Source organism: Haliaeetus leucocephalus, unplaced genomic scaffold (genome assembly GCF_000737465.1).
Source record: "Haliaeetus leucocephalus isolate CR32 unplaced genomic scaffold, Haliaeetus_leucocephalus-4.0 Scaffold373, whole genome shotgun sequence".
In the NCBI taxonomy this organism is placed as follows: domain Eukaryota; kingdom Metazoa; phylum Chordata; class Aves; order Accipitriformes; family Accipitridae; genus Haliaeetus; species Haliaeetus leucocephalus.
The window spans coordinates 765,889-789,526 of NW_010972809.1; the positions used below are offsets into that span (position 1 = coordinate 765,889).

At 37.3% G+C, this 23,638-nt stretch overlaps 1 protein-coding gene across 1 annotated transcript in view; it reads right to left on the minus strand.

Annotated features, from left to right (window-relative positions):
• The window catches only part of CDKAL1 (CDK5 regulatory subunit associated protein 1-like 1), a 418,113-nt gene that overhangs the window by 27,346 nt on the left and 367,129 nt on the right, over positions 1-23,638 (minus strand). The window contains exon 14 of the mRNA XM_010573154.1: positions 813-896. Coding sequence (XP_010571456.1) covers positions 813-896 — 84 coding nt within the window. The remainder of the gene's footprint in view (positions 1-812; positions 897-23,638) is intronic.

The window sequence follows — 23,638 nt, forward strand, 5'->3', positions numbered from 1 at the left end:
AAATGCTGTGACATTACCCGGAACCAGAAGAAAGCACTATTGGTGACTATATAAGCACAGCCAGCAGCAGCAGCCTCGCCAGGTTCAGACAACTCAATAACTAAAGGTAGCAAAAGCAAACTGCCTGCAGCTCAGTGCAAGAAAATGGAGAGCAAGCCAAAGGCAAAACCAGAATGAAATCATGATGATTCAGAAAAGCCAATTTTATTGGTTTTCAGCAAGTCATCTGCTTTTGAGCAAAACCAGTAATTTTGTGAAACAGATGCTGTTACTTCCTTCCTAGCTCAAAGATAATGTTTCTGTGTGGAAAGAATTCATTTATAGAAAGTACATAGAAGGAAATACAACATATCAGGCTGAAGTGTTCATCTAAAGAACTTTCTGACCCCTCCTACTGCTTGAAATTATTTTTTTTGCAAATTGCATTGCCTGAAAGGATTCTCTGAAAGATGAATGGAAATTATTAAAATTCCACAATTCAGAAAACGATGCTTTGGAGACACAGAAATTAAAATTACTGCAGTAATTAAGAGCTTCTTAAACCTTCCAAATAATTTGGATACATAGCAAGTATCCTCCTCATGCTGTACACTCAAAGAGCCACTGTGTATTACTTAACATAATTTCAGGTAAACTGTATTTACGACACAGAAACTAAATATCTCATAAACATTTCTTGATGGTCACACCTCTCCTGGAAAATGTTTCTTGTTTCTTACTTGTTTTTTTTGCACTGTGGCACACTGTGCTGCTGAGATTATCAGAAAGCAAAGATAAAACAAAAAGATGTTATTTTGTTTATTTAACTGTACCTGCTCATAGAAAGGATTGTGAGCAACATAGTAATTGGAATCAAAGGATTCTTCTGTTACCAGAACTCTCTGCCTCTCACCAACCTGGAAAATAAAGACAAGAGAGATGTCTCAGAAAACAAAAATATTGAATTACACTCAGAAGAGAGCTGCAACTACAAACAAACACTCTTAGCAGAAATAATCAAATTCTCTGAGGAAATTTTGTGTCAGCAAGAAAGCAGGGCAGAGAAAGCCCTAGTTCAAACTGTCTAAAACTGACAGGGTTAAAAGTCAGAACGGAGGGCTAGAACTGTGGTACTGTGATGGCTTAAAAAGAAAATCCAGTTCAGAAATACAAGCTGATTTTTACATATTAACACAGTAACAAATAAAAATGTCAGATGTGCACAGAGTCCGCTACGGCTTCATCCAACTAATGGAAAAACTCCCCTTCAGCATAAAATTCTGCAATCAATCACAAAAAGGTAACACCGCTCCCCCCTGCCAGGAGCCCTCTGACAAACAAAACAATTAGCAGCACCTGAGAGAAACGGGGCACTGTGGCACACTGCACAACTTCTAGGTGCCATCAAGCTCATTTATTTGCCTTCTTTTTCTGAAAAGCTGCACTTGTTATTTACGCCAGGGCATCTCTTTAACCCTTTGTGGCGATTTCACTGTACCGATGAGATCACATTGATTTCCACGACAGTGGAGTCAACACTGCATATTACCAAGACTCAATGGAGAAGAGTTTTTAGCAACTCACAGACACAGCGATATTAAAGGCCAAATAAACTCTGGGCTAAAAAGTCCAGTGTTTCAATCATACCTCCCAATTTCCAAATGCACTAACACAGTTCAAACGAAGCACCAGTTTTACAATTAGTTAATGGAAGACCAACAAATCAGTTGCAATTTAGCTGCCAAGTATGTATGAAAAAAAATCTGACTTTCCCCAAAGTTCAAAATCCCCCACACAACACCTTTTGATTTTGTCCATTACTAAGTTGTATAATGAAGTTTATTGCCTAATTTCTGCAAACCTTGGAGGACACTTAGGTCACATTTTTAGTCTGAGCCCATGTCTACTTTTTTTCATCTAAATGTGCCCTGGATTATTTCCAAACTATTTGACAAATGCATTCTGCAAATTACAACTGTCTAGCAAGTTAAATTTACTGCTTTTATTGCTATTTTGAGAATCAAAAAGGTTTCACATTTTACTCCAAGCTTTTAAAACCTGTGAGCAAGGCTCCATTCAAGATCTTCCTCCCTCCCTGAAAGACTTCTACCATATCCTAGTGGCAGCTGTTACGGAGAAGTTTTAAGGCCTCCAGCATAAGGTCCATGTGAATTAGCAAGAAGATGCAGATCAGATAATAATGTTTTGATTCTTTAAGGTACAAGCAGTAAAAGATAAGATTAGGATTTTCTCTAACAGTCAATGGCAGGAAAAAGAACAAGAAGAAATAAGAACAGCAATATCACATCTACATTACAGTGTGTATATATACTGTATATATGCATATATATACACACATACACGATATGTATATAATTCTCCACTCACCAAACAGAAAGACTTAATGGAATAACTCTTGCCTTCCCTTCCCTGTGCATGTACCTGGAGTATTCCCAAATAAACCCTGGAGAGCAGGGGAGACAGAAAGCCCCCAGCTCATCTCCCCAAAGGCAGGTGGAGTTAATTCCCTAGGACCACAACTGTGGGGTACACAGCAGAAGGGGCACAAGCCCTGAGTTACAGACCCAGTAACAGAATCCTAATAGTAGAAAAGATGTATATTTTTGCATACTTTTAAAAGGTGTTTAACAGTTGTTTATAGCACATTTAAAATTTCCATTCATGTTTCTCTGAGAAGTCTGCAATTACAAATAGCAATAGATACAACATGAACTCAAATTTTAGTAACCTAAATCCAGTGTAACTATTTACCATTCCCCTAAATGGTAAGGTGTTTTTTTTCTTTCAAGAAAACAGTTAGCCAATTCAAATCTCCAGATGATTTTTGCAAATACATGTCAAGAAGGCACTGGAGATAACTATGCCAGTAATAAGATTACAGGGAACATTTCCCCTGAACCGAGAGATTTTGTTGTTTCTATAGTATTTGAGACCATATCTTTTAAAATCATAACCCAGTATCTGCTGTAGCACTATAGTACCAAAGTCTCAGATGTTATGCAATATTATGAAAAAGAAGAGGACGAAATGTTAGATAAGGAACATTCACCCTTGGGGAAACATGCTACCACTGAAAAGCACCAAGGCCAATCACCAAGTCATGTCCTCGCATTGTATTCATTATTTACTGATGCCATACCATAACTTAGCAAAACCAGCTCAAAGCAATACTGGGTCTGTAACTCATTTCACAACTGTCTTGTGGTTCCCTGCTTCTCTCTGGTCGTAACGTTCTGCCTTCATCATCTCTACGATTCCTGCCTGTCAGGTAGTTTAAGCTACATGTGTTATCTTCACACTCTCAGATGACAGAATGGCAAGCATGAAATGCAAATAATAATAATAAAAAAATCAGAGGAAAGAAGAAAAGAACACCTGTGTTTGATCATTTGATATAAGCAGTGGTTTCTTCAGAGACACACTGCCAGTTTTTCTTATCTTTGCTTCCATGAGCAAAAAGAGCTCAGGTCTCCACGTCTCGGTGGGCCAGACAGAGCTTCTGGGCTCGGAATTTCTTGGGAATGGGAGGAAATCAGGAAGACTAGATTTGTCACATAGCATCAAAACTGTAGCATTAAAATTGACTACCAGAAGTGCAGAGGAGCCAAACAGCCTATACCGATTTACAATACGTATATACGTACATACACACACACTCACAAGACTAAGATGGCAAACTGTAAGGAGTACAGGTAAACCCAGTAATTTTTCACTTGCTCAAGTTACTGGATTTGTAGCCTTGGCCAAGGCTGAGCTCACAGGGAAAGATGATATTCAGCTATTTGCAGACTCTTTTGCCATAACAACAGAAAAGGAAAATTCCATTTAATGAGTTAGGCCATTGGGTATTCATGATCTACAACACTAATTGGCTACACACATTTGTAAGACAGAAAATGACTATCTATCCTGCATCCAAGTATAATTAAGAAGAAATGTAAGTACGCAGAATGCAGCTTTGGTATTGAAATTTGTTCAAGAAGTGGAATATGTCATCATTTTTGCAATTATTCCCCTGGGATCTGTAAGTGCCTAAGTTTCACCTCTCTCAGAATTTAAATATGCAGAAACCAGACATGCTATCTAATAACAGTCATAATTATAATAACCTTTGATGATTTTTTTCAGGCATGTACCAGCAGAAGTAATTCAGTATCTTATTTTTATTCCTATTCTTTCATCTGCTCCCACAGGTATGCACGAGTTCCAGCTCTCAGGGAACTACAATTCTGACAAAGCATCTGGAAGTGAGGAAACTCAGCCCTGGCATCTCAGTTTGGAAAGATTCCTATAGAACCATGATTTTTTTTTTTTCCTTTATGGAGGATAGCATGAAAATAATAATGAATGATAGCAAAAAACTTGCCTGGCAACCTCTCCCATCCCAAGATGGACTGGTCACATCATTTACACATGGGGAATTTATTTTCACCAAAAATAATGCAACAAGCACTGCTGGTCCTATCACTTCCTACACTGCAACAGTTGCCAGGTCGTTTGTAAATATCAGAATTAGTAATCAAATCACTTATGAACTTTTATTTCACCTTCATTTATCCTATAGGAAATTCTGACATGATAATTCTATAGCTCAGTTTTTCCTTTAATGAATAGCACAAAAAGCAGTTTTTCCAGCTGGCTGATATGCTAAAATGAATGAATGGTAAGAAATGTCAAACATCCTTCTTGGCTTTAGTCAAATTAGGTTTGTTTTTTAAACCAAAACTGTCTGAATCACATAAAACCCAAGACTGATTTTTAAATTCTACAATAGTATGGGTGCAAAAGATGGGCCCTGTTTACATGCTTTGATAGAATATTGCTACGTAACATCAGCAATGGCCTGCTGTAATTAGATAACGTTTCCTCCCCTTTTTTTTTTTTTTGCTTAATGAAAACTACAATTGTTCCAGTTTGATTCATTACTTATTACAGCCAGAGCATGTGGCACATGATCTTTCTCACCGTTTCCTTATTGTTCTTTTATCTGAATTTTGCTAGTTTTGTTTTTAAGAGTCTGTTTGGCTAAAAAATAATAATTAGTAACCACTGTATTTCTATACTTCTCCCACAGAAGGCGGCACACTGCACATACAGCCATCTCCCTTGATTTAGAGACAGTTGCCAAAGCATCCTTTCAGTCTGGGTTCAATTCATAGTGGAATCGATGAGTATCTCTCCATTCGTGTTGAAGAAGTCAGGCTTGGATTCTGACCCCAAACATTGTGGAGCATACTTAGTACAAGTCTTGGAAGCCACACAAAAAGCTACTTTCCTTTATTTGTTATTTAAATACATCATAAAGGAGGCAATAAAAAATACACACTGTCACAATTTATGTGTGTATGTTTTAGCAGATTATCCTAATGTACAGAATACTTCTGGTAAACATGCATACTTTGACCCTTACCAAGTACAACAAAGTTTAAGGAAAAGTAATTTAGCACGTGTTCATTCTACATCAATTTTGGTATGCTTCTTTCCCAATTTTTCAGTTGTGGTCTAATTATTTAAAATAAGTTTTAATAATTATAGAGATGATGTGTCCTTCCCTATGAGCAGGGAAGAACTGCTGGACCTACTTTTTATGGATCACATTAATCCTTCTGTAATTAGCAGCCAAATTTCTCAAAAATTATAATTAAGCATTCTCTAAGTCTTCTATTCATCCATTGTACATGTTTTCTCTTCCTGACAGATGAGTCTAAGTTTGCTACAACCTCCCTGTAAAAAAGACCAAGTTTCTACAAACTTATGACATGGTCCCATTTTGATGATACCAGAACACATTGCAAACTCTCCTTTGTACTGCTTTTTTCTGCTATTCAGCACTGCTGCTCCAACATTTAGGGTGTATACATATCTCCCTTTCTGAAGGTAGTACTGGAAACAAAGAATGGACTTGTCTCAGAGTTCTTCTACAGAGTTTTCTGTTGTTAGGGTTTTAAACATGGAGATTGGAAAGCAGTAATATAAAACAGTTCAGCTCCTGAGCACGGCAATTTTTTTGCCAGGTTAAAAATACTTTTCTAGCGTGCAGCACAGACAGCTGCCACTTTACTAGGGCTTATGTTACCACTGTTGTCCAATTCCAGATGGGTAGGTGCCTCCTTTTTATTATGTTTTGTTTAGTGCACAGCTCCCTATAGAAATGCAGCAATGAGTGACATTAAATATTTAGAGTCCTGCATCTTTTACATCATACAAGCATCAATCAGATTAATCTTTACAACATGCATCTGGCCCATTTTACACCTGAGGAAAGAAACAGAGAACTTGACCACTCCAGTGGTGCAGAGTAAGCGGCAGATTTCACCACACAGATTTCATGTATTCCTGCCTCCTCCTCCCAAACCTAGACGATGCTACCTCAGTTCTACAATGCCACTAATTAGCAAGGAAAACAAAATTCTCAGTCGCTTACATAGATCACAGAGCTATGTATGAACTACGAACAAATCTGTAAAAAGACAGTGGATATTACTGGTCCCACTATCCGTATCAGACTGTTTTGCACTTAAGTCCAGTGCGGCTAAATTTTAACATTTCACACTTGCTATGAGTCAGTGTTTTTCCCTTACTTACATTGCTCAGTTTTTTTGCAGCCTTGGAAACAGCATTGGGTGGTCGTCTTTGCACGTAGGAAAGTACTTAGCTCTCAACTAGAGAACTCCAGAATCCCACGTGAAAAGCCGCCAGTGCTCATCGAGGTGTCTCATTTCACTGTCAACCAACACAGCTGACTTTGTCAAAGCACCATTACTAAACTGCCCATATTTAAACAAAGCTGCAGGATTTTTATTTTAAAAGGATTACATAAAATGTATGATTTATAAAATAGTATCTAAGCAAACTGTCTTTTTTTCCTGTTTTAAGCACACATGCTTCAGCTATACTGCTCTTTCCACAGCGTCATTCAGGAATTCAGAATGGACACAGGCAACAGATGCCCACAGGACAAACTCTTTCAACCGTTTTCCAGGCTGGCTTGAGGCTGTGCAAGCAGGAAGGAAGGATTAGGTATAAATTAAGGACAGCCAGCTCTAATAGTACACAATCAGCATAACAAAAAAGTGCCTCAGACTTTCAGCAGCAGGCAATGCAGCTCATTAAAAGCAAGTGAACACCTTCTCTTTGGTCCCCTTATGAATTTGTTGGCATAGCTATGGGGGAGGGAAAAGGTAGGGAGAGAAGGAGGCGAGAGATGGAAGTAGACTGCTTCTGCTTTCTTGGCCCATTGCTCACGCTTCAGGGTAAATAGATCCTTTCTATTACTGTGCACCTGCATCTGACTGCTTCATTTTGATTTGGTCTCCTGCTGTGAAAATGTAGCTTCTTCCAACACATACAAACCCTGCCATGCAGCTCAGATGAAAATTATGTTCAGAGATGTGAGCGGTGACCTAAAAATGACAACTGGTCCTCAAAATATCTGATTCCTTTTAAATTCTGTAAGTTTGCATTTTGCTTGTCTCTCCTTTTCATTGCCTAGAAAAGGGGTAATAAAAGCAGCATGTCGACAACTCTGTTGTATTACCTTTCTCAATTTTATTAACTGTGTATAATATTATAAAAGGCAAATAAGTTTTCTGATATGGGAGATATATATTGCCTCTTAAAGCAGTCTCTCTTATTTGGATTTTTCTGTTGTAAACCTGGACTTAAGCAGTAAAAGGATGAGGTGGCAGAATTGCGTTTTATTCTGGATCCAGCACAACGTTGCTAAGGGACTCTGGCTGTTTCCTTGTGCTTTCTGAAACTCTGTTTCCACACGTGCAAAATCCAATTCTGATTGCTACACAGCTCACAGAGTAGTGTCCACAAAGCTGGGGAAGTTGCTATAGCAATATAAAATACTCTATGCACAACTGGTATTTGAGACTATCATGTAGCGTGAACACTCAAGCAACTGCCTTAATATAATAGTGGCAAAAGTCTCTCCCCTGTTTTTTTAGATGATCTAACAAACCCCATAAAACTGTGGCAAATATCTACAGAAAAAGTCTAAATGAAAAGATCAGTTCAAAATAGGAACAAGAAACATCTGGGTAGGTAAAGTATGTTTAAGGTCTTCCTTTCATACCCATAACAGTTCAGAAACAAACCAAAAACCTAGACAAACAGTCTGCCCTTAAAGAAGCTTGACATTTAAAATATAAGTATAGGAAACGAAACTATTAATGTCGATCTTCTAGAATGGAAGATGGAGTTTAGAGGAATCTTTTAAAAATATTTGCAACTTCCAGCAAATTTGGCAATCACGTGGATTCTGGTGGCATGAATAAACAAATATTTGGGTTCTTTAAAGTTTACTTTGCTGTTTTTTAACAAGCTAAGCCTGTGGCAAATTGAGACTACCAAGCTTAAAAATATGATGGTCTTTGTTAGGAAAAGCCATCCTTTCAGCTTCTTCAGTGAAATTATTTAAAGTTATTTAAGATCGGCTGTTTTTGTTGGAAGCAATTCCTTAAGATACACTGCATATTTCCAAGTGATTTAAGCACAATATGAAGTGGCAGTTGCTAAGGCAACAATATGCAATTCCTGTTTCAGTGATCTCTTTTAACAGCTGCATAAGCCCAGACAAGTATCAGTTATACGAGAATTTATAAATCATCTCAGTAAATACCCTATCAAATAACTTCTCCAGAAATTACTTTAGGAGCTTGCAATACCAATCTGTTTTCTCAGATTAAAGTCTTGTCTACACTACGGAAAGAAACCTGCCCACCAGTGGCTCTGTCAGAAGGGTGCTGATGTAGCACAGACCGATGTCATACCACGTTCAGCACAGATTCAGCATCACCAGCTGTTGGAGAGAATTGCCGGTAATAATCAGAGGCCCTAACGTAAGTGTAACTTCAGTAAATTGCAGGCAGAACTGCACGTTGCTTCCTCACAGACAGGAAAAAGCAGGGAAAAAGTTGGGAGTAGGTGAAAATACTGGATGTAAGCTGATGACAAAGTGAAAACAGCATTGATACTAATCAACAGTCAATACCATCTTCCCTGACGCGATACTGGAATCCCCACAGTAAGACTGGATGCTCCTAGAATACATAGATAGCCCGACATGTTTTAATCAAATACACCAAAAAGACTGCTCCAAAAGGTTGGGCTTCTCTCCAAAATATCAATATAATTTTTCTGCTTATCCTACTACTGAAGCCAATGTTCTCTGTTCATCTCATCTGACAACAAAGGAAGAGCAGATGGGATAAAACAGATAAAACAAAGGTCCACAATGGCCCCATATGCAAAGCCAAACCCAACTCTTCCCCAAAATCCACTAAAAGCTGTATTAATACATTAACACACCAAATACATAACATCACATTGTCGCAAGTTAATTAACTCAGAATAAAAAAATGGTGGCACTAACTGAAAGAGTTAAAAAAGGGGGTATAAATATGTATCAGCTTTCTTTTCAAAAGAATAATAAAACTCCTTTTGCATACATGAATCACAGGCTGCTAACAAAAGCATCTGAACATCATCAGAAGCTGATAATGTTAATGAGGATAGGAAATGACATTATTTTCTTTTATTTTGAAGGTAGCCAATATATGATCAAAAATGACACACTTCAGGGGATTTCTTCAATCTAAGGCAAGGTAAGACCCTAGAACTGCTGACACTTCTAGAGGCATAGTGCTGAATGACAAATAACGTCAAGGGCTTACAGAGGGACCAAAGTGAATGATTCATTAAGGAGTGATAAATGTAGTGTGACTTCATGTTGTTTAGAATTTAATAGTCACTACTGTCAAACTAGTTGTGATGCATTTTACTATTTTTAAACAGTATGCCAATTATTTGCATATAAAAAGGTAACCAAAAGAAGCACCTCTTCATTAGCATACTAGAATAAAATTCTGACCAATTCTTTATTGTCCTTTAAAGGAAGTTAACAGAGATCAGTTCAAGGAAGTCATACGTTAAATCACTTCTGTTCTAGAAGAAAAAGAAAAAAAAATGATTATGGACTAAGTTTTTCTTTCTAACATCTTCTTTACAACCTACTCAACTCTCAAGGCTATGCATAAAGTTATCACAAAAATCTCAGTTGTGTGCTGTTGTATATACCTCAGCACACTACCTTTTGCATGACATCAGAAACAAATATGTCAAATTAAAAGCTTCACTACTTTGTAAGTTCTCTTCAACACCTATACCACTGTGTCCAACCTTCTCCTCTTTAAAAAAGTCCTTACTTAGCCCAGATAATAATACTTAAAAATTGGAAGACACAAGGGGTTTCTACAGTCTTTCAAACTAAGCAGCAATATCCTATGCTGTAGCTGAATTTTAACAAGACAAAAAGTGAAACAAGCTGTAAAATTTAATTGCGAGTGAAATTAATTATTGAGATGGATCAACAAGAAACATGCTATAATCTCTAACGCAGATGTTAAAACCATATTATAAACCTTTCTAAAAACCTAGTTTTTAATAAAAAATTACAGCTGATGTCAATATTTGGGCTGCAGTTCTGTGCATATCACATCACTAATCAGACTATTATGTTCTCACCTTGCAAGTTTCAAATTCCAAACCAACCGACCAAAAGTGTCGGTTACATTACCAATAAAACCAATACAATGGTTTGGATACATACACTAAACAATACAGGAGCCAGACAGGCCTGAAACTTCTTATGGTACAAAGTCTTTGCTAACAGAAGAGTAACGGAAAAAAGAAGATTCTTCAGCAATTGCGTAACAGATCTTTTTAACCCTCTGTGTGGGTATGGCAAGAGGAACAATTAGTCACTAGATTTAAATGTGTTCAGTGTACATGAAAATGGGGATTCAGAGGAATTTTTACACATTGCTCAACAGTTTTGAATAGTCAAGAAAGGAGTTGGTCTGTCTGTCTTTACAGTCTTTGCTGATCATCCTCAAAGGAGGTTGATAGCTGTGAAACAGGGCCTCAGGAATAAAGGATCTTCCCATGCCTCTGTGACAAAAGCCCACACATACAAACAGAACGCGCCATGTAAATACAACAATTCTCCAAAGAAAAAATATTCTTTCAAATTGCTATTTCTGGTCATTCCTTTTTGTAAGTAATCTGCAATTAATCACAGTCAAAACAACAAAATCAGAGGCATGGAGAAGAAATCATCATTCATTAAAAGAAATGTATTAATGAATGGGGTACTCTAGGCAGAAATCAGTGTTGTATTCCCATAACTGCTGTCAATCATGTATTCTAATGTTCTCAAAGCATGTGGAAATACTTGTGAGAAAAGGCCATACATTTGTTTTTGCCGTTGTCTTCATTCAGTCTTGGATCGTATCAGAAGGTCAGTAGTATGCAACATTTTATTTTCCTACCCTGCCCTTTTTCCTCTTCTGTGTTTCCTCCTTTCAGAGTACTATTTTCCTCATACCTGACTGGAATGAAAAAGCTGAGTAAGACTAAGCAATACTCCCACTCCTGAGAAAAACTCTTCAGCAAGTTTAGACTGAAAACTCAAGAGCAGCAAGATTTCTCCTAGCTTCTTTCCTCCTTCTGCCTACATCTTACTGACATGCCCAACACATAATTTTATCTTATTTTTCTACCACACCCAGCTTGAGAAAATTGTTCTTTTTATTTTCCCTGAAAATAGTTCTGCTCCTGAGGGGACTCTATTAACATGTCTCATATGTGCAAGAGGAAGCACAAACCATTGCTTTAGTTTCATCCACATTGAGATGCTTCTAGCATGGAGGAGAAAAAGTGATGTCCCCATGAAAAAAAATGAGGCTTACCGTTTTCCACTTTCAAAATCTATGCCCCTTTCCCCTTTTACACCAGTAAAGGCAACAACACAATAAGCAGCTGGTTTTCAAAGGCAAAATGCCAGTAATTAACCCTAAATCACCCTTTAAACAATTAAGATGGGGCACAAAATGAGCCAGTACTAGGTTGTCTTAGTTACTCTTACACTTTAACAGCTAACTATGAATTCTCCAAAGAGAATTCTGGATCAGAATCAGTCTCTCATCATTTGTGTTTTATCCCTTTATGCCAGAAGCAGCAAGAAGAGCATAAACTAGTTTCTGTGCAGTGGTCACGCATAGCAGGTATATAAGACAGGAGAAGAGAATTACATTTAGATTTTACACTGTTTTCATGCAGTTATGAAGACAAAGTTGCTTGGTGTAATAGCTATAGTTGGGTTCATCAGCTATACTGGTGAACAGGCCTGGGCTGATGCATGCTTCATATTGCACAAGCTAAAAAGATTGCCAAAAAAGCCAGCATGGGGTCTAGAGTTTTATTATAGCATACTAAAGAAATGGTTATCAAGCTTACTGTCTGAAAATTAGAAGGCTCCTGTCAAAGCAATTTCAGGACTGTTTCTTTCTCCTAAAGGATGTGGTAGAAATGGCACGATTTACCACGTTAAAAACATCGTATCTTCACACAAAGAAATTATCAATTCTAGCTAACGTAAAATTTTAGCCAGTATCTCCTGCACCCAACTGACTCTGCACATATTTGCACTGTTGTCTTTTGTAGCTATTACGGTAAAAATGGTACAAACACCTCAGGGTCACTCAGGTTTCTCAAGCTCTAGAAACTTGATAGGGATTACAGTAAAGACAGGGATCAGCGATGCAAAACTGTACACAAATTTAATTGAGAATTAGTAGAAATTTTGTTAAATTATTTGTAATTACAGAATTTTGAAACAAAAGAAACAGGCCAATGTAATTGCATCTTACTTTTTTTTTTTTTAAGATTCTCTATTCTTCATTAAAGGTTACAAAAAAATGAAAGACACAATTTCTTTTTATTTACGCTTGGACAAAATTGATATTGTCAGAGCCGAATGTCAAAATTTTAGGACATAGCTCAATTATAAGCATCATATGTTAGCGACTTGATTAGTGGCTGGAACCAGAAAATGGCGATAACAGAACTCCGCGACATAAATGCTTCACACCAGTTTTGTGGAATTAAAGGGCAAACCTCACCACCCTCATCACCACCATCAGTTAGTTCAGCAAATCACGGAACACTGCCAGCTTCAGATGCAACGGCAACACATTTCCATGTTGTTAGAGGTATGGGAAATTTACTGCTTTGGATACCAAGGCTCAGATCTTAAATTTCAGTATTGTCAGAAGCAATGTGATCGACCATGAGCATTTTCACACTGTTTCTACCACCCAGGGGCACGCTCAGGGACGTTCCCCATCTGATGGGAGAGGAAAGGAGGCTGTGCTGATTCCAGACTGCTGAGAGCCGACAACAAAAGGCTGTCATAGCAGGGGACAGGATTTCTGTGGCAAGGTGGTGAGAAGAAACTGTGCCATGCTTTAGAAGCCACTGTAACAACCCCTTGAACTCAGCAGATGTTGCCTACTACCACATGCTACCAGATAACTTTTTGCAACTTTGATCCATTTTGTGCAATTAGGGCAGGGTCAACTTTTTCCCTAGCTCTCCTATTTGTTGCATTGTTATTTAAACTACGTAGGCATAGTACATGAATATTTACTACTTGTGCATTTTATCATTAATATGCATGCCTATCACAAGTGTTAGAAAAAGCAGTATGAATATGAAAATAGATTATGGCTTGGAAAGCCTACATTTCTAGCACAGCCTTAGAATTCCAGAGGAGTATAAATAATAAAACAGATTCCTCCCAACTCTTAATATACTTGGTTCAAAATCTATTACTAAATGAATAGTGCCTTCTCCTTGCCTACAGAAGTCATGGAATAACAATTTTTTTCAGAACAAATAGAAACTCTACCCAGCCTTCAAACCAACACTTTAGCTGTGATTACCAGCATCATCGTCATTAAGTCAACGTGAAGTTAGGCATATCCTTGTATTGCTTTTTTTTCCCCTTTCTTTTTCAAGATCATAGATTAAACCAGCTTACAGACATGCTTGGCAAAAAAACCCTGTCATTTTATATAGTGGATTTTGCTATATTCCATTATGCTTTAATACCAGTAGAGAGAGTAGAGCTTTTGCTATATTTTTAGAGGAACATTGTTAAACTTAATCTCTGCAGAGTGCTTCTGATAAAGGAAATATCTGCCCTTTCATTTGTTATATATAATCAAGGACAGAATTTCTTCAGGTGGTATGAGATAACTGGTCACATTTGTATTTGAAGCACTTCGAAAATACATGTTTTAACTTTTGTCATCAAGATTCTGACCATTTAATAAATTTGTCAAACATTTTTCCAAATTCTTTTAAGCTACAATGCAGTGAGATAAGCCAGAGTATGGGCCACACGTGACCTGAAGGTCCTTCTAAAGGCAGAGAAAATGCTCCCAAATCAAGACCTCAGCCTAGGTTTGTCCCAGGTCTGTTTCCTTTTACCAAGGCTGGATGGCAAGGCAAGAGATGTAAAGGCTCATGACTGCTCGTACACTGACTCCTGAAGTCTAGTATTTACAAATGGCACTAACAATGGGACTGATTAAAAGAAAACAAGGACTTAATACAGAGGCCAGGAAGGTGAGAGGTCCTGGTAAGTCATGTAGTAATTTCTCTGATGTAAAGAGTCCATTGCTAAGAAGGGGCCTTTAGGACTCACAGGTTTACCTTTTTAGGTGGTTGGTACTGGTAATAATTGCTCACAGTTGATATTCCCTCTGCTCCAGGGTTGAAGAAGAGGTAATGCCTCACTTTCTAGGAAATTATTCATGACCCAGCCTCAGTGAAGAAGAGGTTAGCCTCTCAGAGAGGCTGAGATGAGTTATGTGATCCAAACTCAAGAGAGCATGAAATAAATGCAGAACCTGGGAGAGAGGATATGCCATTTCATTTACACAAAGAGAAAGGAGATTGAACAAGGAAAGAAGGCGGCAACACAAAATCTGTTTATGAAAGAAGCGGATCAAGTAGAACAGAGTATCTGGAAGGGCTTTTTGCAAAATACAGATCAAATAGCATTATCTGCTCATACTTCAGGCTTCTCATGCATCAAGTATAAATTATTGCATGGAAGAGAACATGCTTTCAGAATCTGTTTATTGAAGAGAGTCAGGCAAAGAGTTAGCTGCATAGCTCTCAGACAGAATCAGCTTTAGGCCTTGTCACATCAATGATTTATAGGGTGACACTAGGGAAATCAATTAAGTTCTCTACGCGCCCCAGTTTTCCCATCTGTAAAATAGGGGCAAGCCGTTATTCAAGCAGAGTGCTTTTTCATTTTATAGCCTTTCTTTTTGTGTTTGGGTGTTCATTAGTTTGCCAGTTTCTACACTAGCAAAAATGTTAGTCAGTCTTATGTGGATATATTTTTTATTTTAGCATTAGAATATACCTGTTCTTGATTCATTTTAACTGTTTTGTTCTTATATAACTTCATAAGTGCTACTATATTTTTAGCAGCAATATCGAGAACAGGGCACAAAATATGAAGGGAACATGTATTTTTCCTAGAACACAGATACTTGAAGAAGCTATTAAAGAAATCTCATGGTAGGCATAGATAAAAAATCCAAAGATAATGAAGTCAGGGAACTGTGGAAAACTGCTATTCATTTTCCCTTTAAGTTGTTTAACAGTTTTGCTGCATTTTAGCACTTCAACATTTAATGCTTCTTTAAAAAAACTGCATAGAAAATAAATAATTGCCAGAATACAGTCTAATCCTCTAAGGCACTGCGGAAAAAACACATAGTTGTCCTTGGGCTACTTGTTTCATAGATTTTCTTTCTTTGTTCTCTGGTGTCCACAGAGTAAGAAATTTACAAGTCAGCAGGACTTTATCAAACAAACTTTATTGTTTATTATCTAAATAAACACCTTGCTGAGGTTTTAGCATGGAAAAGGAAAATCAGTCTGGGGCAGCGGTACTCTTCCTATTCCTACAGATAGACTTAAAGTACACAGGCCATTTGGGTATATGCAGACCGCAGTTGCCTTCGTCTTTATACTATAATACACTGCTCAAAAAATGGGATAAAAGTTGAAAAAAAGTAGTTCAGAAGCACAAAGGTCTAATTATTTATGAACGTCTGTCAGGAGGGCTTATATTTATACAAGGCTTTTGCCTGTACTAGAAAGTTTACCCTTTTACCTATAGAGGTAATAATACATTCAACTTGTGGGAAGAAAAGAGCTACAGAAATGTTTTAAAATACAGTTTCTGTTTCAGTGTCAAATGCTGCACTGTCTTCTTAGGAGGAGGCCAGTCCGAATGACATTGGCAGATACAGTAATACGGATTTTTTCTGTCCCTGCCACCTGAGCCTTCTCTTATAGTGTGACTTGCGTGAAGGATAATGATATGACTGCAAGGCCATCAGAGTCTGACTCCAGCCCTTCCATGGTTTTGAAATTCTCCAGAAGGCAGTAAAATTTCAACAACCAGGTTCTTCAATTATGGGAGGACTGGGAGATTAATTTAATGTGTTTAGATACTTGTCTTGCCACTGCAAATGTAATCTTCTTACTCAGGACACACCAGCTGCCTTGGGCATTAGAAAGAAAATGATTATTCTGCTATGCATGGAATGGTGCACAGGACATTGGTTGAAAATAAAGAGAAGTGATGGTAAAAGCAAACATCAGTTTGTGGTTATGTTGAATCCTTGGCAAATGGCAGATGACTCTGAACTGGCAAATCCTTTTGTCATTGCAGTTTTTACAGTAATCTCAAATCTCTCCTTTATCTGCTTGCTTTTTGGCTTGTTTAACACAGAGACTGATGATCAGTGAAGCAAAAGATTTAGTTTAAAGGTGTCAGCTAATATCTACAACAGAGCTGCCATTGCTCCTCAAACTGGCTTTACAGATAAGAGTTGGCTGCTCACCGGGTGGCCACAACAATATTATTCGAGAAAATATCTTTAAGTGTTCACATTGGCAACTGGGCTACAATATACCATGCACGTGTCCAGAAATGTTATCTAAAGTCAGTGAGAGGTTAACAGTTAATATGTATGCTTTGTATACAGCATACTATTCCAGGAGAACACTGTGGTTGGGTGGTCTGATTTAAGCAAACTGCATCCAGTCATGTGTCATGGAGCCCCCTTCCCCCCCCCCCCCTTTTTTTTTGTCCTTAAGACAGATAATCCTTTTAGCTTTGTTGAATATAAGGCACTTTCTGTTTTTAATCCCATGGCATTATATTTTAAAACAAAAATAACAGGTCTCTGATCTTTGTAGACTTCCATTTAGTTGATTTAGTCTCCTTGACTCTAGCCCTTCCACAGGTTGCTCTTTTCACAAACTGCTGCGTCTCCTCCTTGGGTAAAGCATTCTGAAATGTTGCTGCAGCTCATCCGCCCAGTGCAGTTTTATATATAACAGCAGCAGTGTAAATCATAAGCAAAGCCAGTCTTGAGTTAATCTGGAGACCCCAAGTATGTAGTCAACTGGGTGACACTACGTGGCCCTCAACAGTTCCTGGTTACAGTGACACCATATTGCATTTCTTACTGCTCCAACTGAGTGCTCTCTGCTTGTAGATCCACACTAGAAGTCACGAATTATCTCTGAGCTCACTGTTAAATGAAATTCTTAAAGTATTGTATTATTGTTCTTGTGTGTGCTACTGAAATAACAGACCACACGGTAAAACTGAGTTCACATTAGCCATTTAAGTTTCAGTAACATTTTTGTCATTTAGGATAAGATGGGATAAGATATCTCAACTAACAACAGCCAGTGTTTTCACAGAACCAGTCTGAATCAAGATCAAAGCAGCACCTACTTGTTTTCGCTCCTCTCATCGTTTGAAACTGATTTCTATTTTTTTGTGCATTTGCTTCAGGCAGTTCAAAATAAATGATCAGTTTAAGTAAACAATTTGAAAAGAAAAACAGGTAGAAAGATGGACTCAATATTCAGAACTTCAATATATACTGATGAGAATTTCAGTAAATACATAGTAAAACCCCATAATTTAAATTAATTTTGATTTTATGATAGACTGATGAAAAGATCAGCAACCTTCCTGTGAATTATTTTCTTTAGAGATCGTATTTGTTGTAAAGGAGGTGTACGATACACAAGGGAAAATGAATAGTGAGTACAAAATTCTCACTAGGAAATACTAAGATTAGAGTAGGAAGACTGTTGTGTCTTTCAACATTTTACATTGCATACACCTGACATTTGGATTACGTAACAAATACTCATGACCATGAGTTTAATCAAAAGGAATCTATTCAAAAACAGAAGGACATTCCATACAATTATTTGATTTGAAGAATGTAGGATTTCTTAGTACAAGTGTCCTGGAGCTGCACATAAGCTGTACATATGGATGCAACGGCAATAAATCAGACACAAAAATGTGACCCTTGAAAGCAGACAGATTGCTTCTTTAGAAAATGTAATACCACACATTTCCCTGCTTTCCTAGAATTCCATTGACAACTTAAAGCTTTCAGAATAATGGGTTTCACACCTTGAACACATGCCACAGAAGGCTGAGGGAGGCACTGCACGCAATTTATTATATAGGCTGGAAACCTAAACATTTGGTTGCATCGTATGAAGGAAACACATGTTCAGCAGATCCATCTGACATTTTCACACATATTTCAAAAGATCTCTTCAACTTCCTCATGATTTCAGTCTACATTCAGTTCATTACTCAGTCCCGCATTTGCAGAACTAAAATTAATCAGAATCCCATTTACTTTCTGAAGAGCACTCAAAAGTCTATGATTTTAAATTAATTTATGCAAAGAGAAAAGCTCTTCTCTTTGTAAGTATAATTCCAAACCATATAAATTGAAAGTAAAGCTTTAAACCCGTAATGACCCCTTTTCCATCCAGTCTTAAATGGAATAATTAAGCAATAACTTCCATTCCATCTAAGTACATGCAGCAGTGATGGGTGTCTGCTTGCTGACTAACCCTGAAGCATTTAATTGACCTATGGGAGCTGATTATTACGAGTACAGTCATATGGCATAGTAGTATCTACTTTTTGCTAGAAGAAATCTTTCAAATAATTAATAATTTTGGTCATTTAAAAAGATTATGCGTAACTATTCACTATGAAGAGACTTAAGCTGTAGTCAGCAGGCCTGCTACAGATTTTTAAAGATAATAAAATCTGTAGGTGTACTCATTTGGGATGTAAATTTGACTCTTCAGAGTAATAGAACAAAAATGAGTCATGGGCCGAGGGCTCAGTTCAGAACTCATGAATTATCCCTGGGTTTTCCTGGAGAGACGGATGATAAGGCATCCCTCACTGACTTTGCTACAATCTGGTATTTGCTATTTATATCCTAGTAGCAGTGTTAAAAAACTTGCTAGGTAAATTGGGTACACAAAATGAAATTCGTACCATTGCAAACAGAATACGTGCTGTTTCAGATACCCTTCATAGTTGCATACGAGAATGGACCAGTATTAACAAAAGGCAGCCTTCTTGAAGCATGTGTTCAAAAGCAGTAAGACTGATGGGCATACAGAGAGATTATGGTCTCTATAGATAATGTAATATAAATGTGCTTGCCTTGACCAACCTCCACCGCAGACTCATAGTGGATATATAATTGCTGGAAAAAAAAAAAAAAAAAAACCTTTTTTACTAAAAAGCATGATGTGTGACAAGAATGGATTTAGGAGACATTTGTTTGGAAGTTCTCTTCTGTTTAAAGGACAGCAGAATAAACTCATTTTAAGTATTGTGTCCATCACTTCTTATTAATAAATACTGCCTCCAGAGTACAGGGATCAAAAGCAGCCAAATGTTTTGTTAGCATCTCAATGCTCAGGTGATACTGAAATCCTCCTCAGCTAGATATTTAAAAACAACTAAGAAAAAGTAAAACAAAAAAGACTGGACTGCTAGGAATAATGAAGACTTTATATAGGTAAGTGCCCTGCAAGAAAAAGTTGAAAAATTACAACATGTAAAAAATTCACAATTAAATATCAAGACACAATCACGGAATGCCTAGCATATTAGAAAAAGAATACCACTTGATTTTCTACCTAATAATGCACCTAAAAAAATTATTAGATCCTGAAAGATCTTGGAAGAGAGGAGAAAACTTGGCAGTTATTTTCAAAAGAAAAGCAAGCTGCTCCTACCGAACAGCTTCCTCTAAACAAAACTTTTCTCTTAAAATAGCTAAAAAAAGATCCAAAGCTCATTGAAAATGCAGTTCAGCAGTCCTCAGGGGACTGTCTATCCCTTGTCACTAATGCAGACCTTCAGATGGAAGCTGATCATCACAAGCAGCTACTTAACAGATAATACTAACCACATGGACTTGGTGGAATTCAGATTATCAGAACTCATGCCTTACAAAAATGAGCATGCTCAATTAGAAAAAGAAAGCTTAACAGCCAATTGTTTACTTTTGACTAAGGAGTGGGATGTGGCAGGGAGGGGTATGGTGGGTTTCTTTGTTTATTGTTGTTTGATTGGGGTTTTTTTTAACAGCTATAAAAACTTAGGGGGTAAGAGAAAAGTAATAAGCAAAATAAATACTTGTTGGTAAAGCACTTTATACAATATTGCATAAATTATCCTTGAGTAAGATTTTGTATGTATCTTTTTGGGACAAGAATATTGGCATGTCCTGGTAAGGGAAGGAGAATTGTTTATAAGAGACAAGCTACAGTATCTCAGGTTTGTTGGAAGCGTCAGATGGAAAACTTCAGCTATCAGTTACACATCCATCTTTATTTAATATATTCATGCATGATCTGGAAAAGGGAGTAAGTAATACAGTATTGAAATTCACGGAGGAAATGAAAATGGAGGGGATATGCAAACACTAGTAAGAGAAAACAAATTGAACTATGTACAGAAAAACAAGATCCCCATTCTGAAAACATCAACTAATCTATTTGGAAAAATGTAATCTGAAACACAGATGCTCTCTGGGAAACTTGGAAAGCAACAATGCTGAAAAAGATTGTTGGGAGAACAGAACACTGGACATGAATTTGTAACATGATATGGTAGTGGAAAATAACACAGGCCTACACTATTTCAGAATAAATACGCATAGCATTTATGTCACGAGTATGGCACTGAGCCCTTGAGCCTAAACATTCCTTCAGGGCCCTGCAAAAAAGAATTGTATTTTCTCACTCTCAAAACCAATACTAACACTATCTCCCCCCCCACACACTTTTTTGGAAAGTTTTACTAATTTAAACCTACACTAAAATAAAAATGTTTGCAATTTTCTAAGACTTATTTTGCCTGTATTGGAAAGAACAAAGTGGATAGAAAAATGGACAATCAGATGTGAGCAATGCTCTGCTTTGTGGTCACTGGACCTGGGCTAATGCTTTCCCATTCAGATGTAAAATTAAAGAAAGATTTTGGAATTCCGAGAGTAATTAACATTGGAAATCTGGAGATGACAAGAGGAGAGATCACAAGACTGACAAAGGCAAGTTAAAAAGAATAACAAGAAGTAATGAAGCTGCACAGCACCTTTGGAAGATACAGTAGGGCAAAACCACCTGCCAAGCCACCTCAGTGTATGGGTCAGTTAAAACCAGACCAATCAAAATATTAGAAAAAAATTCTGTGCCACGCAAGCCTTCATTATTGCATGATACACCATATAAAAATAATCCTTTTCCATCTGTAGCTTCATTTTAGGATTGTTTAGTTTGAATAGGAATAACTTTTAAAAATAAAAGTCCTACTCAGCATGCATTTAAAAATTTTCTTAGAATTACTACTACTTTGGTTACCCCCAATGTAGGTTTCTGCTGCAGCACGTCATGCCTTTGAAGGCCAGGCGGTAACAACGTGCCTGAGAAAGAATGTCCAATTTCATCTTGAAAGTCACAAAATTGGATTGTCATATTTTAAAGGAAACTTTTTTTTTGGTTCTCTTTTCAGTGCCATAAACTTCAACCATGTTGCTCAGTACCTGAAGCCTGTCTACCATTCCTTCCGCTTGTATTAGCATTCTTCTTGTCTTGTTTTCATTTTATTTTTTAAACAAAGTAACTTTTCTTTCTCACACTTAAGGAACTCTAGATGCAATTGGTTTTATCCCCATTTCAGTTTGTGTAATATTGAAGTGAATTTTGCAGAAAATACCAGTTTGTTATCTTAATCTGTATGGAGTCTGGCACCACTTAAGTACAAGTGATCAGAAAAAGACCTCGGAATTGTGTCCAAAAGAAAATTGGCCAAGACTATTTTACATAGCACTAATTTTTTTCACCCTTAACTTGACTTCAAGAGTTCATGTTAAAAAGAATCAAATACACTCAGCACATTTCTCAGGAGTTTGTTTAGCTGAGAAATGGATGCTTAATACCAACACATTTTGACCTCTCTTGCTTAGCTTCACAATTTATGTGGAGTGGAAAACGTCAAAAAACCTATGCTATTACATAAAAATAATAAGCAATATCTTTTTCAGCTTAAATATAGGAGGAAGTTTGGCAAGTATAAAGCAGCAATGAGATGGAAAGTCAGTGGCATGTGCTCATCTTTCATGACCGATCCTTTAATGTCAATGCTTCTCTTTTAACCCTATCTTACAAAGAAATAATCATAAATGAGGCTTATTCAGAGTTTGCATTACACATACGGTTTTTCAGGCAGTACTGGTTCGTATTCTCCGATGTGCTATGAATATACCGCTGGATGACAGGAGCTTTATAAGATGTCAATCAACCAAACTATTCCAACTTTTAGATCATATATTCATTCAGCTGCTTAGATTATAATAAGAGCAATAGTGGAAGAAATACATATTCTGGCATTTCTAATGCTAATTTGCTCATCTGCAGCTGCAAAAGTAAACTTTCTGGATTTTGGGGGTAAAGGGAAGATCCAGTCTAGTATTATTTTCCTCTCTGACATTAGCCAGCACCCAGACAACGAAAGGTTCAAGTTCTCTAGCAGCTAGAATTGCACTTCGGATTCACTGAAATGTTACTGGAAAAATTTGCAAGAGTCACCTTCAACACAAAGTATTCTGTCCCAGCTGACAACCTAGCTGTATCCCCAAGATATATACCTGTATGCTTTAGGGAGCAGCTAACAGTAATCTTTAGTTCGCAAAGGACTGCAGACACTCTTGGAAAGTTATTTCAGCCACAATTGGCTGTGTTTACTCTTGCCAATTCCGCATTCACAAACCGTCCTCTAGCCCAGGTGACAAATAAACAAAGGAATATTTTGGAACTTCTGCTTGCTTGCAATTCAAATATCTAAAAAGGCCTTAGCAGTAACAAATATCAACACTATGTTGCCATTTTTCTCATTTTAGAGATGGAAAAACTGAGACATAGGCTGAGAACAAATATCTAAGAAAGAAAGCCCAGATACAGCCTCCCAAGCTTTTGACTCCATAGCTGTGCTAAGCCCAGGCAATCTCTGCATCCAAGGACATTTGCTCTGTGGTGAATGTACCTAACAGAATCATACAGTAGTTTGCCATCCTGAAATACCGAACTATTTCTGAGTCTCACTACCCAAAACCTGTGTCCCAACAAGCCTTTTGAAGATAAACAAAGTTCTTTCCTATCTTTTAATATTAGTCCTTTTTGTCTATTTAATCTCAAACTACAATGACTAAAACCATTTTACAATATCTGATATGCAGCCGAAATTCTACTAATAAAATCCTTTTACTTTGAAGGCACTGGAAAAAACCCCGCTTTGAAGTAGAAAAAGGGACATGGTAACCAAAAAAACCCCAAA